The sequence below is a fragment of the Littorina saxatilis genome, unplaced genomic scaffold (genome assembly GCF_037325665.1).
Source record: "Littorina saxatilis isolate snail1 unplaced genomic scaffold, US_GU_Lsax_2.0 scaffold_469, whole genome shotgun sequence".
NCBI lineage: Eukaryota > Metazoa > Mollusca > Gastropoda > Littorinimorpha > Littorinidae > Littorina > Littorina saxatilis.
The window spans coordinates 1-12,526 of record NW_027126547.1 but is presented as its reverse complement, the minus strand read 5'-3'; the positions used below and the strand labels follow the sequence as shown (position 1 = coordinate 12,526).

At 40.5% G+C, this 12,526-nt stretch overlaps 1 protein-coding gene and 2 long non-coding RNA genes across 3 annotated transcripts; all 3 read left to right on the top strand.

Annotated features, from left to right (window-relative positions):
- The first annotated feature begins 583 nt into the window (after positions 1 to 583).
- Positions 584 to 1,800, top strand: LOC138954980 (uncharacterized). The gene is made up of 2 exons (XR_011452042.1): positions 584 to 906; positions 1,192 to 1,800. It is a non-coding gene; the product is annotated as an uncharacterized lncRNA (long non-coding RNA).
- Positions 1,801 to 2,351: 551 nt separating this feature from the next.
- Positions 2,352 to 5,001, top strand: LOC138954982 (uncharacterized). The gene is made up of 2 exons (XM_070326717.1): positions 2,352 to 4,379; positions 4,979 to 5,001. Exons 1-2 carry the CDS (start codon positions 3,260 to 3,262, stop codon positions 4,999 to 5,001), a joined length of 1,143 nt encoding a protein of 380 aa, XP_070182818.1. The 5' UTR covers positions 2,352 to 3,259.
- Positions 5,002 to 5,190: 189 nt separating this feature from the next.
- LOC138954979 (uncharacterized) lies at positions 5,191 to 6,803 on the top strand. The gene is made up of 2 exons (XR_011452041.1): positions 5,191 to 5,909; positions 6,194 to 6,803. It is a non-coding gene; the product is annotated as an uncharacterized lncRNA (long non-coding RNA).
- The last annotated feature ends 5,723 nt before the right edge of the window (positions 6,804 to 12,526 follow it).

Genomic DNA, 12,526 nt, shown 5'->3' with positions numbered 1-12,526 from the left:
AACTATAAATGAACGGTAAGAATGCTCTGAACTCTACACGTATTATATCCCCATCGTTTGTTTGTTTACATTCGCCCAACATGTTAATTTGCTGCGGGGTTTATGTCGTCTGCTAGGCGGCTATGGCAATCGACTGCAGTCTGCATTGAGTCTGCACGCATGAGGCAGGCTGGTAATAAGTCTTATATATATAATTATGTCCCTCGCTAATTTTGTGTGTGTATATTGATGGACATTACTACACACAATACTAAGTTAGTTGTGTGTAATAAATTCGGTATTTGACCCGATTGAATTTTACTTTAAAGTTAAACAATTGTTTATTCAAAGGGTTCGTTGTGTTTTGTTAATGTTATACTGATAAATGTGGTATTATTATTGTTCGCTTGTTTTATATAACAATGCCATGGAAAAACGGTTGTTCAATTATGAACTATAATGTTCATCTTATACAATCTGTGGAATGTTGATTTCTCTCTAGTCTAAACCGGTGTGATATCGGTGCTGTCAGCACTGAATGAGCGTATCCGCGGTTCAACCGCATGTTTGTTTGTAAATTGTCCGTCATCATTGTACGTATGTGTATGACAAACGGATTTGCACATAGTGTATATTGGAGTTATGTGACGCAGGTGTACAAAGTTTCATGGGCCACGAACTTTGAGTAGACACCGCACGGTGAGATGTCGTTGACGCAATGCGGTATAGTCACGTGTAGGATGTGACCAATCAGAGAAGAGTATTGGTTGAGGTGGTGTTGTATAGACATTTCATGAGCAGAACTTTACAGACCACTGAAGGGAACAGAAGTGTCTCCTGTTAGTAAAGTTTCTCACCGGGCGCTGGGAGGTCGGTTAGACTCGTGCCGCGGTATTGAATCGGTAGATTCGACTGCTGTGTTTACAGGTATTTATTGAATTGACATTTTGCTCGGAGATATTATTTTGCTCGGAAATACATGACTTGAGAAATGACCGGGAGAGTCATGTGTGAATTAGCTGAAAAGCGTGCGTTGATGTCAGCCATTGTTGAAAAGGGAATGTTTACATGTTTTTCGGAAATGAAGTCGCTTATGAGTAAGCGGGTGTATATACTGTAACCGCATAAGTTAGTTGACGGTAGTGATAAAGAATGTCATAAAAGTTTATTCAAGTATGGAGACTTATGGTAGTTTAAACTTGTGTATTTTAGCATCCCGGGCCGAGTGGGTCGCGGAAGTATCCCGGGCCGAGAGCGGTCGCGGAAGTGGGAACGAGACGGGAGGTTCTGCCTTACGCCCGAGCCGAGAGCTGTGGGAGTGCAGGAGGGGAGACAGCGTGAAGCGCTGTAAAACGGGAACCCCGTCCCCATTCCACCACACGAAGACAGTTTGTGTGGGTGGGGTGGAGCAGTGCGTGCCACTGAATATGTGAGTACGACTGGGAGAAATTAACCAGCGTGATAGCTGTACGGAGATACGTTTCCCAAGTGAACAACCACGAGACGTCGAGCGTCGTGGTTTTTATCATCTGTATGTAACAGAAATGAATATTGACAGAAGTATTGCTTGAGACAATGACTTCGTGTGTAGTGAGACAGACGGGCTCTCACGGAACAAAGCTTAAAGTGTTATACGTGTGTGCACGTGAATTGTAGACTGCATGACAAAGTAACATGTATGTAATTTTGTGCAGTTAGACTCTGTGTGTTAACAGAAATAGAACTTCCATGTTGAGCGGGAGTGATCTGTAGAATGGATGAAGAATAATATGTTTATGTTGTGTTATTGAACATTCTAATAGAGGTACAGAGGCAAAGGGCCGTAACTGTGTTCGTGTTTTTGTGCCTGGTTGGAATGTGTGTGTGTGTGTGTGTGTGTGTGAAGGCTAGATAGTAAACAGAGAGTAGCACGCACAATTTCTGATAGGAGTAGATATACATACATACAGACATACACACGTAAATTCCAGCCGTAACATTTGGTGACCCCGATAACTCTGTGTTAGCTAAAATTTGTAGTTGTTTCCCTGCATTAATAAATTTAATTTTGTCCCCTGTGTTGGGTTTTCAGAACTTTTGGCAGTAGGTCACGCAGACAGAGATTTTTCAGATTCAATAGTTGTGTCGTTCATGTCCTGTTTTGTATTTGTTACCGTCTCCAGTTTTACGGTAGTGCTTACTGTACAGTTCTAAGCACTGAGGGATTAGCTTCATTTTTCTACCTGTGGGGTCTTTCATTTCTCTTTCCTTGCTCTTTTCTGTGCTTTCAATTTTGTAAAATATTTGGTAAATTTTTTTTTTCTTTCTGCTTTGGAATAGGGATCTATCTGTTGTTTATTGCCCTTTGCCTTTGTTAAGTTGTTTAACTGTGATTAATTTTGTTCTTTTTGACTTTGAACTTTTCTAATTTGATCTTGGAATTTTTTTTGTTTTGTTAGTGTGATTGGTTAGGTTTATTGATTTTGTAGGATTAGGTTTGTTGATTTTGTAAGTTTGTTGTAAATAATTAAGGTAATTAGTTGTGATATTTTGATATAGACTTTAATTAGTTCAAGTTTTAGTTTATTTTTGATTTGTTATTTGCTATGGTAGTAGATTAGGTACTTTGAATTTTTTTTGGTTTAATTTAGTCTGCTGTTTGGTGATTGTGTCACTTTAATATTTTTTTTTTGAAATTTGTTTTATTTGCCTCCAACTACATTTGTTGTTGTCTTGTTGATCTAAATTAAGTTAATTTCATTAGTAGTTGTATAATATAGTTATTTTAAGCTACTATTTAAAACTTTGATTAATATGGATTGTTTTACTTCATAAATTTTTTGTTGGAACTTTGTTTTTATTTTGCTTCCAACTGCGTTTCCTTTAGTTGAACTTCACTTATTTTGGGTTTGATTTTCTGATTTCGTATTTAGATTGTTGATTAGTCTTAAGTATTTACTTGTGTTTGCATCTTTGAACTTTGAATTTTTCCTACTATTTGTGGTTTGGGGTTGTCTTGTTTGTGTTTGTATATATGTTTTGAAACAAGATTCGTTTTGACTTCATTAACTGAGTATCTGACTTTAATTAAAATTGTTGGATATTGTTGCGTGAGATTTACGCCAAAACGTGTTTGGATATAGTCTTGTGTTGACTATTGTATCTGGTGAAAGATTTTTTGTGGTACAGTTTTCAAGTAGATTGCTTGAACTTGCATTATTCTTTGAAACTTTTTCAAATTTGTTGTTTCTCTAAACTTAGACATATTTTGGTGTGATTTTGAAAGTTCAAAACTTACACAATGGAGAGCGATGATGATTATGATGCGTTGTTTGACAAGTTTGTAAAACAGGCAGAGACTTTGGGTCTGGGTGCAGAGAAACGTGAGAAATACGTGAAAGAGAGTTTTGATCGTTTGGAGAGAAAACGAGAAAAAGATGAAAGACAAAAAGAATTGGAAAGAGAAGAGAGACAAAAAGAAAAAGAAAGGGAAGAAAGACAAAAAGAATCAGATAGACAAAAAGAAAGGGAAGATGCACAAATTGAAGAAAGTCGAAGACAAAAAGAATTGGAAATGGAAGAAAGTCGAAGACAAAAAGAATTGGACCGGGAAGAAAGAGACAAAGAGAGAGAACACCAGTTAAAGCAAAGAGAGCTTGAGATTAGGCAGGCTGAAATTAGTGCTGGGTCACGTGCACCACAAAATGGTCGGGATTCTCACACTAATGTAGGTGCTCGCCCTGTTTACCCCAGACTCCCTGCATTCAGGGAACAGCAAGATGATATAGACTCTTACTTGTTCAGATTTGAAACTCATGCAAAATCTCTGGGATGGGAAGAGACAAGGTGGATCACGTACTTGTCTGCTCTTTTAGAGGGCAATGCATTAAACCTATACCATAGCCTTGCTGCTGCTGGTGAACTAACATACCAATGTTTGAAAGAAAACTTGCTGAAGAAATTTCAGTGCACGTCTGAAACATTTAGACAAAAGCTCCGAAATATCCGTCCAAGTGAAAAGGAACCGTTCCAAACTTTTGGGATTGAGTTACGACGATTGTTTGATCGTTGGGTTGCGCTATCTGACATAACCACAGATGTTGATGGTCTAGTGAACTTGTTTCTGGGAGAACAATTCCTGGAAAGTGTATCAGCTGACTTAGCAACTTTCATTCGAGAACGAGGTCTAGTTACTTTGGATGAAATGGTCAAAGCTGCCGAAAGCTATCGCTTAGCGAGACCTGGAAAAAACTTGTCACGAAAGTCTGGACCAACCATTTTTTCTGCAGCTTCTTGTAGTCACGAAGAGTATGCTGCAGCTGCTTTTTCACAAAGCAATCATCGTAGAAGTGGTCCGCAGTCTCGGAGGTTTGGTTCTAGTTTTGCTGGTCGTGGACAAGGTAGCTGGAGCTATGGCAGAGGTACGTCTGATGCACAGGCACAGTCACAAGGTGATACATACTATCCTCGTGGAGATAGACGCAGTCGTAATGGAGGTCGTAGAGGCGGTTCATTCCGACAAAGTGGAGATGATTGTTGGTCGTGTGGAAAAAAAGGTCATTGGCGTCGACATTGTCCTTTGCGGACAGATCATGTTTTTGGGGGCCATGACCAGAAGAGGATGCAGGAAGTGTCGGGAAATTCAGCTGTTGCGAAAGTCGTTTCACCAATTACGCAGGAAGTTGGGTGTTTGAAGTTAGAACATGGTAGTGTCAACGGGAGTGAGTGTACAGTACTCCGTGACACGGGTTCTACGATTTCTGGAGTGCGTAGGGGATTGGTGTCAAAAGACCAGTTGGTCAGTAGAAAGGTCACCTGTAAGACATTTGGTGGGGAGGTCCTTACTTATCCTCAGGCGAAAGTTAAAGTTGAGACACCTTATGTGTCGGGAGAAATGGTTTGTTGCGTCCTGAATGATCCTGTCGCTGATTTGATAATAGGCAACATTCCGGGGATTTCAGGGAGTGCAGACTGTTTTCCTGATGTTGAGGGGGTTACAGCTAGTACAAATCGTGCGCAGGAAAAGAGAAGAAACCCTCCTAGTAGACCTTTGGTTCTGACTCCAGATCAGAAGGTTGCGTGTTCGAATCAGGACTTGGCAGTTGTACGAGAACAACTCATTCAGTTGCAAGCAGATATGAACAGATTGAAGTCCAGGTTAATTGAGACTACTGCTGCTGTAGGCCATGGTGGCAATCGCAGAAAGAGGTCAAGAAAATGGTTTTCATGATATTTTGACTACTTGTCGGTTTTGCATCAGGAACATGAGTAATCGTACTATGTTGAAAGAGTCGTGGACTCGGGATAAGTAAACTGATGATGCTAAAGAAAGACTTTTCATGTTTGGGCTAGAAAGCAACATGACTGGAAATTGTGAGTTAAAAGAAAAACTCAGTGGAATCTTCCAAGAGAAGGAAGAAGTACTTTATCAGACATAAAGTAGTGTTGTTACACATATGTGATCAGTGGATCAGAAAGTTTGTTTCTTTTGTCTGCTACGACAAGTTTATTCCGTTGTGAATTGCGATATAGACATTGTATTACAGTGAATAGTTACCCTCTTTTACCTGTTATCCTAAAGAAAAATAACCTCGGTCGGTCATTTTTTTTCTGGGAGGAGGGGGTAATGTGACAAACGGATTTGCACATAGATGTATATTGGAGTTATGTGACGCAGGTGTACAACATTTCATGGGCCACGAACTTTGAGTAAGCACCGCACGGTGAAATGTCGTTGGTGCAATGCAGTATTGTCACGTGTGAGATGTGACCAATCAGAGAGGAGTATTGACTGAGGTGGCGTTGTAGAGATATTACACGGACAGAACTTTAGAGACCACTGAAGGGAACAGAAGGGTCTCCTGTTAGTAAAGTTTCTCACCGGGCGCTGGGAGGTCGGTTAGACTCGTGCCGCGGTATTGAATCGGTGGATTCGACTGCTGTGTTTACAGGTATTTATTGAATTGATATTTTGCTCGGAGATATTATTTTGCTCGGAAATATTGACTTGAGAAATGACCGGGAGAGTCATGTGTGAATTGGCTGAAAAGCGTGCGTTGATGTCAGCCATTGTTGAAAAGGGAATGTTTACATGTTTTTCGGAAATGAAGTCGCTTATGAGTTAGCGGGTGTATATACTGTAACCGCATAAGTTAGTTGACGGTAGTGATAAAGAATGTCATAAAAGTTTATTCAAGTATGGAGACTTATGGTAGTTTAAACTTGTGTATTTTAGCATCCCGGGCCGAGTGGGTCGCGGAAGTATCCCGGGCCGAGAGCGGTCGCGGAAGTGGGAACGAGACGGGAGGTTCTGCCTTACGCCCGAGCCGAGAGCTGTGGGAGTGCAGGAGGGGAGACAGCGTGAAGCGCTGTAAAACGGGAACCCCGTCCCCATTCCACCACACGAAGACAGTTTGTGTGGGTGGGGTGGAGCAGTGCGTGCCACTGAATATGTGAGTACGACTGGGAGAAATTAACCAGCGTGATAGCTGTACGGAGATACGTTTCCCAAGTGAACAACCACGAGACGTCGAGCGTCGTGGGTTTTTATCATCTGTGTGTAACAGAAATGAATATTGACAGAAGTATTGCTTGAGACAATGACTTCGTGTGTAGTGAGACAGACGGGCTCTCACGGAACAAAGCTTAAAGTGTTATACGTGTGTGCACGTGAATTGTAGACTGCATGACAAAGTAACATGTATGTAATTTTGTGCAGTTAGACTCTGTGTGTTAACAGAAATAGAACTTCCATGTTGAGCGGGAGTGATCTGTAGAATGGATGAAGAATAATATGTTTATGTTGTGTTATTGAACATTCTAATAGAGGTACAGAGGCAAAGGGCCGTAACTGTGTTCGTGTTTTTGTGCCTGGTTGGAATGTGTGTGTGTGTGTGTGTGAAGGCTAGATAGTAAACAGAGAGTAGCACGCACAATTTCTGATAGGAGTAGATATACATACATACAGACATACACACGTAAATTCCAGCCGTAACAATGTGTGTACGCCCACTGTTATACGTTCTATGTGTTTCTGTGGTGGATCGCCAAGACTAGCACCCCAGCACACATGGCAACCAAACGTGACATACTCTTAGTAACGGTACTTAACCACCACCCGTAGCCACCATGCACCATACATTCATTTGTGAAGAACACATTAACCCAACACATTGAAATACATAACTATAGCACGAAGAAAAGTATAGTGTAGTTAACGAAACATCTTCAAACACCATGACGACGCCACGCACACAGAACAATACGCACAGCATACAAGCCCAACCACACACGCGCAACTCCCCGTGCGATAGATGTAAAAAAAAAAGTTTTTTTAAAAACGCACTTTTTTATTTCTAGTTATAGTTTGATCGTGTTGATCAGACACTTGGCCACAAATAATACCTGCTTTTTTAAAGAAATCATCACGTCGATTCCGTGCGAATAAGCTTTTGCCAAACAACTCTTTTTAACACTGTCTAAGTGATCTTTGCTCATTTATTTTAGTCTTAATCGCTTTGGCGAATAATTATAATTAAATGGTGCTGTTGAGAAATGAATTTCAAAAATGTAATTTTTTTGCATTTTTACGATTTTCTCAGCATGTTGAAGAGACACGTTTGCTTGCAATCACGACTCGCTTGATCCCTACCCTGTTGAACACAATTTATGAACAAGTAAACGATAAAAACGATTAACTACTATACACTTGTCGTACAGCCAGTAAATTATCCTCTACGAATCTGTTTTTCATTTTGATTTATCTTATCTGGTTCATATTTTACGACAATTTGAAAATGACGAAAAATCACTCGCAACAGCGGGCGCGAATGAGTTGCGTTTCTTTTGCCGGGGACTGTACTGGTATTAACAGATGATGCACATATCTAAATGCCTGGAGTGAACTCTAGTGAAATTAATGTTTCATTGAACTACTAACGATAACAGCGTGCAACGTTAAATGAGAGAGAGAGAGAGAGAGAGAGAGAGAGAGAGAGAGAGAGAGAGAGAGAGAGAGAGAGAGAGAGAGAGAGAGAGAGAGATAGAGAAAGAGAGAGGTGGAGAAAGAGAGAGAGAGAGAGAGAGAGAGAGAGAGAGAGAGAGAGAGAGACAGAGACAGATAGAGAGGGAGAGAGAGAATACGAATACGAATACGAAAGTTTATTCAGTTTTAGGCCAGAGCCCCTTCTGAGGGGTATGCGTCCATATACAACATTATCATAGTAAAATATTGTGTTTCATAAATGACCCAAATTTGTATACATCAAACAGTAATACATGTGTACATAGATCATGTCACAGTGATTAGTCTTTTCATTCCCTGATAAATATATTGTGCTAATTTGGATATTTGACTGACATTTCCAGTAGACATGGGGTGTGTGAACGAGCTCACATCGATGCGTGACGCATGAAAAGGTAGCTCCGCCGTTTTTGTTAATTACTCTGTACAACGTCAATTAGGCACCTTGAAACTTTGCATAGTGAGTGCCAAGCCACCATGCCATCTGCAGCACTTGACTTTAGGGGTGCTGTTGGCAGATTTGCGTTTGTATTTGCAAGTTTCATGTTTCGACGTGCAAAAGAGAAGGCGGCCATGTATCAGCGTGTGTTGAAAATCCGAAACAGGCCAACCGGTGTCATGGTAGGTTTGTTACTGGTCTTGCTGTACTTCGGAAACATTCTGCACCAATGTGGAGACATCGAGCTCAACCCTGGACCTAACCCTAAACGTGGTGCATCTGCTACTTCTGTCACGTCATCTGCTGACGGCGAACCTAGTCTGAGAGATGTTATGGATCTGCTGGCTGACATAAAAGGTGACATAAAGGAAATGAAAAATGGCTTTGCAAATCTGCAAGAAGAGGTGCGGGAAGTGAGAGAAGAAGTATCGGAAGTGTGGCGAATGAACAATGAGCTGAAAAGTGAGAACGATGTCTTGAAAACGAAAGTGGAACGTTTAGAGGCAAAGACCGATGATCTAGAATGTAGGTCCAAAAGAAACAATGTGATGTTTTACGGACTACCGAGGGAGGAAAACGAAAAATGGGAAGACTGTGAAGCTAAGGTGAGAGAGCTCATTGTCGACAAGCTTGAGTTGGCAAGAGATATCCAGTTTGACCGCGTGCACCGGGTCAGTGCAAAGCCAGTCATCGCTAGATGCTGCTTCTACAAAGACAAGGAGCTGATTCTTAAAGCAAAAAGAAAGCTCAAAGGCAGCAACATCTTCATTGGTGAAGATTTCTCTCAACGTGTGAGAGACATTAGGAAGAAGCTCACTCCACACCTGAAGGCGGCTCAGAAAGATGGCAAGAAGGCGACAATGATATACGACCACCTAGTCATCAATGGGAAAAAATGTGTGGTTGATAAAGACGATCGCCTGCATGAACGGAAATAAGGTTTCGGCCGGCCCCCAAGGAAAACTTCAGCTAGTAAGTTTTTGATTTTTCCGGGGAATCATAGTGCAAAGGGAACACATACGAAAGTGACACCGGTTTTACAACGTGTAAGGGAAGTTCCTGCCAATTGTTGTGACAGTGTTGTGACTGGGGTTAAGCAGTATTTCGCACGTGGGAATAGTGCGGACATCCGAAAGACACCGGTGTCACCTGTAGTTTTGGACAACGCGGTGAGCGCACGTGGAAAAACGGACTGTGTTAGCGATAACAATGTGGACGACAGCGAATGTGTTTTGGAGAAAGTGAAAACGAGGCACTTGACAGTGGTGAGCGGTACGAATGGTAGTGAGAATGGTGACGGTGATGACGAGGTGGTGGATACGTCAAATTTAAATGGCACTGATCGATCTGATGACGTTGAACAATTTGGTAATTCATTATCTTTTCTTCATTGGAATGTTTGCGGTATCTTGTCAAAATTAGACGATCCCGAGTTTGTCGATTTTCTCTCTTCTTATGACATTGTCTGTCTAGTAGAGACGTTTGTTCTAACTTTCGAGTCATGTCTTTTTAATGACCATACGGTTTTCGTCAAGCCAGCAGTCAAATTGACGCGGCAGGGAAGATGTTCGGGTGGGGTGATATGTCTAATACGGAATAATATTATCCCCCACGTTACACAGTTGGAAAGTGATAGCCACTACTTCCTTTCGTTTGTTCTGCATAAAGAGTACTTTAGGTTCACTAAGGACATTTTGCTTCTCTGTGCATACATCCCACCTGAACATTCACCGTATTATACTGCTTTTGATTTTGAAAATGGAATAAATATTTTAGAATCATGCTTGGCGGATAGTCTTTTGTCTTTGGATGATGTAGATGTAATCGTATGTGGTGACCTGAATTCTAGGACCCCGGATATTACACCTGATTACGTTGACGAACAGGATTTATATGTACATGTTAGTAAAGTTGATTGGTTTGAGACAAAAAGGTCTTCCGAAGATAAAATCTTGAACAATTACGGGAAAAATTGCTTTGTATGTGTACTGGTTTCGGATTGTGTATTCTGAATGGAATGTGTCAAGGTGACCTTCGTGGACGATACACATTTATCTCTGATAGTGGAAGCAGTGTGAATGACTACTTTTTGATGTCTGTAAATCTATTTGAATCAGCTGCGAATAATTGCAAGTTGAATGTTTTAGAGCGTATTGAATCAGACCATATGCCGGTGGAGTTGGTTTTGCATGATAAAAGATGTATGCCGAATGCCATTATGAATGAAGCTGGTTGTGAGGTTGACGAATTTGTTGTCAAATATTGTTGGAAGACTGAATGTGCGGCTGCCTTCTCCTCTTTAATGAATTCAGGTGATGTACAGTATGAACTTGTCAATGCTGCTGCCTTAATTGAAAATGATGTTAACGCCGCACTGAACAAGTTTAATGATGTCATAAAACAGCAAGGTGAATGCATGAAAAAAAGAATGTCAATAGGTGGTAAGTCGATACAGAGAGAATGGTTTGACCATGAATGCCAAACAGCAAGAAGTCATGTCCGTAAGATATTACATAAATGTAGAAAATCAAAAGATGTTTTGGATAAAAAATATATATTGCATTGCTAGGCGTGAATATAAATACCTGATTGTTATGAAAAAGAAAAGCTACAACGCTGGTCTACTCGCTGACTTGAGCAGCTCAGTAAAATCGCAGAAACTATTTTGGGAAACTATGAAGAAACTTTCACGGAGGAAAACGCAGCCGCGTCATAACATTACTCTAGATGATTGGTTCCAACATGTTAAGAATGTATTAGAGAAGGACACACATGTAGCTATAGTGGACGTCGTTGATGGGGCTGTGGATGAAAATGTTGATGTTAATGATGAAGGAAATGATGATGATGTTGTTGAACATGTATTAGATAGACCGATTTCGAAAGAAGAAGTCACTCTTGCAATTAGAAAGCTGAAGAACGGAAAGTCTGCTGGTCCAGATGGGCTGATTGGTGAGTTGTTCAAGCATTCGGGTGAGGCTGTGGTGATGTTTTTGGTAAGGTTGTTTAATGTCCTGTTTGATAGTGGTTTTTACCTGGACAACTGGAAGGAATCAATAATCTTGCCTCTGTTTAAGAAAGGTCAGATAAATGACACCAATAACTACAGGGGAATATCACTGTGCGATGTCAGCAGTAAATTATATAGCTCCATAATTAATAACAGATTGCAGGAATGGATTAGCATAAATGATATTACTGGTGAACATCAAGCTGGATTTAAAAAAGATCATTCAACAGTTGACCATATCTTTACACTCCTGGCGGCCATTCAGAAACAGTTTACTAATAACAGAAAATTGTATGTCGCATTTGTTGACTTTGAGAAGGCATTCGATTCGATTTCTAGGAAACTTCTGTGGCCTGTACTTATGAAAAACGGTATTAGAGGAAAATTGCATCGTTGTGTGAAAAGCATGTATTTGGATGTGAAAGCTAAAATAAGATGTGGCGCTAAATTTACTGATGTAATCAATTGTACATATGGGGTAAAACAAGGTGATGTATGTAGCCCTGTGTTGTTTTCGTTATTCATTAATGAATTAGCTTTGGAAGTAATGGAAAATGGAAAACATGGTGTGACATTTGATTTTGTTGAATTTTTCATATTGCTTTTTGCTGATGACATTGTATTGCTCTCCACAACTGTTGTTGGCCTGCAAAGAGAGAGAGAGAGAGAGAGAGAGAGAGAGAGAGAGAGAGAGAGAGAGAGAGAGAGAGAGAGAGAGAGAGACTCTCTCTTTCTCTCTCTCTTCTCCCCCCCCTACCCCCACCCCAAAAACAGTATCAACCCGTGTGCCTGTGATTCAACAAACCAGGATTTTCTGTCCATGCTAAAGAGGTAATTAGTTTCATTCATACCAACACATTCTGGTCTAAAATGAGTATTCTGATTTAGTCCGCAGAGCAAACTGGAATTCCGGGACTGCATACTTACTGTTTTGCGTTTACTTCATTGATAAGGCCAAAAAAAAAAATAGGTCTGTTTACGGTAACATAGGCCCAAAAAATAGGGTCGGTAGGTCGGGATTGTTTTTTTTTTTGTTTTTTTTTCCTCCAAAAAACCATATTTTTACGTTATTTTGCAAAAAAAACAAGATCTTTTT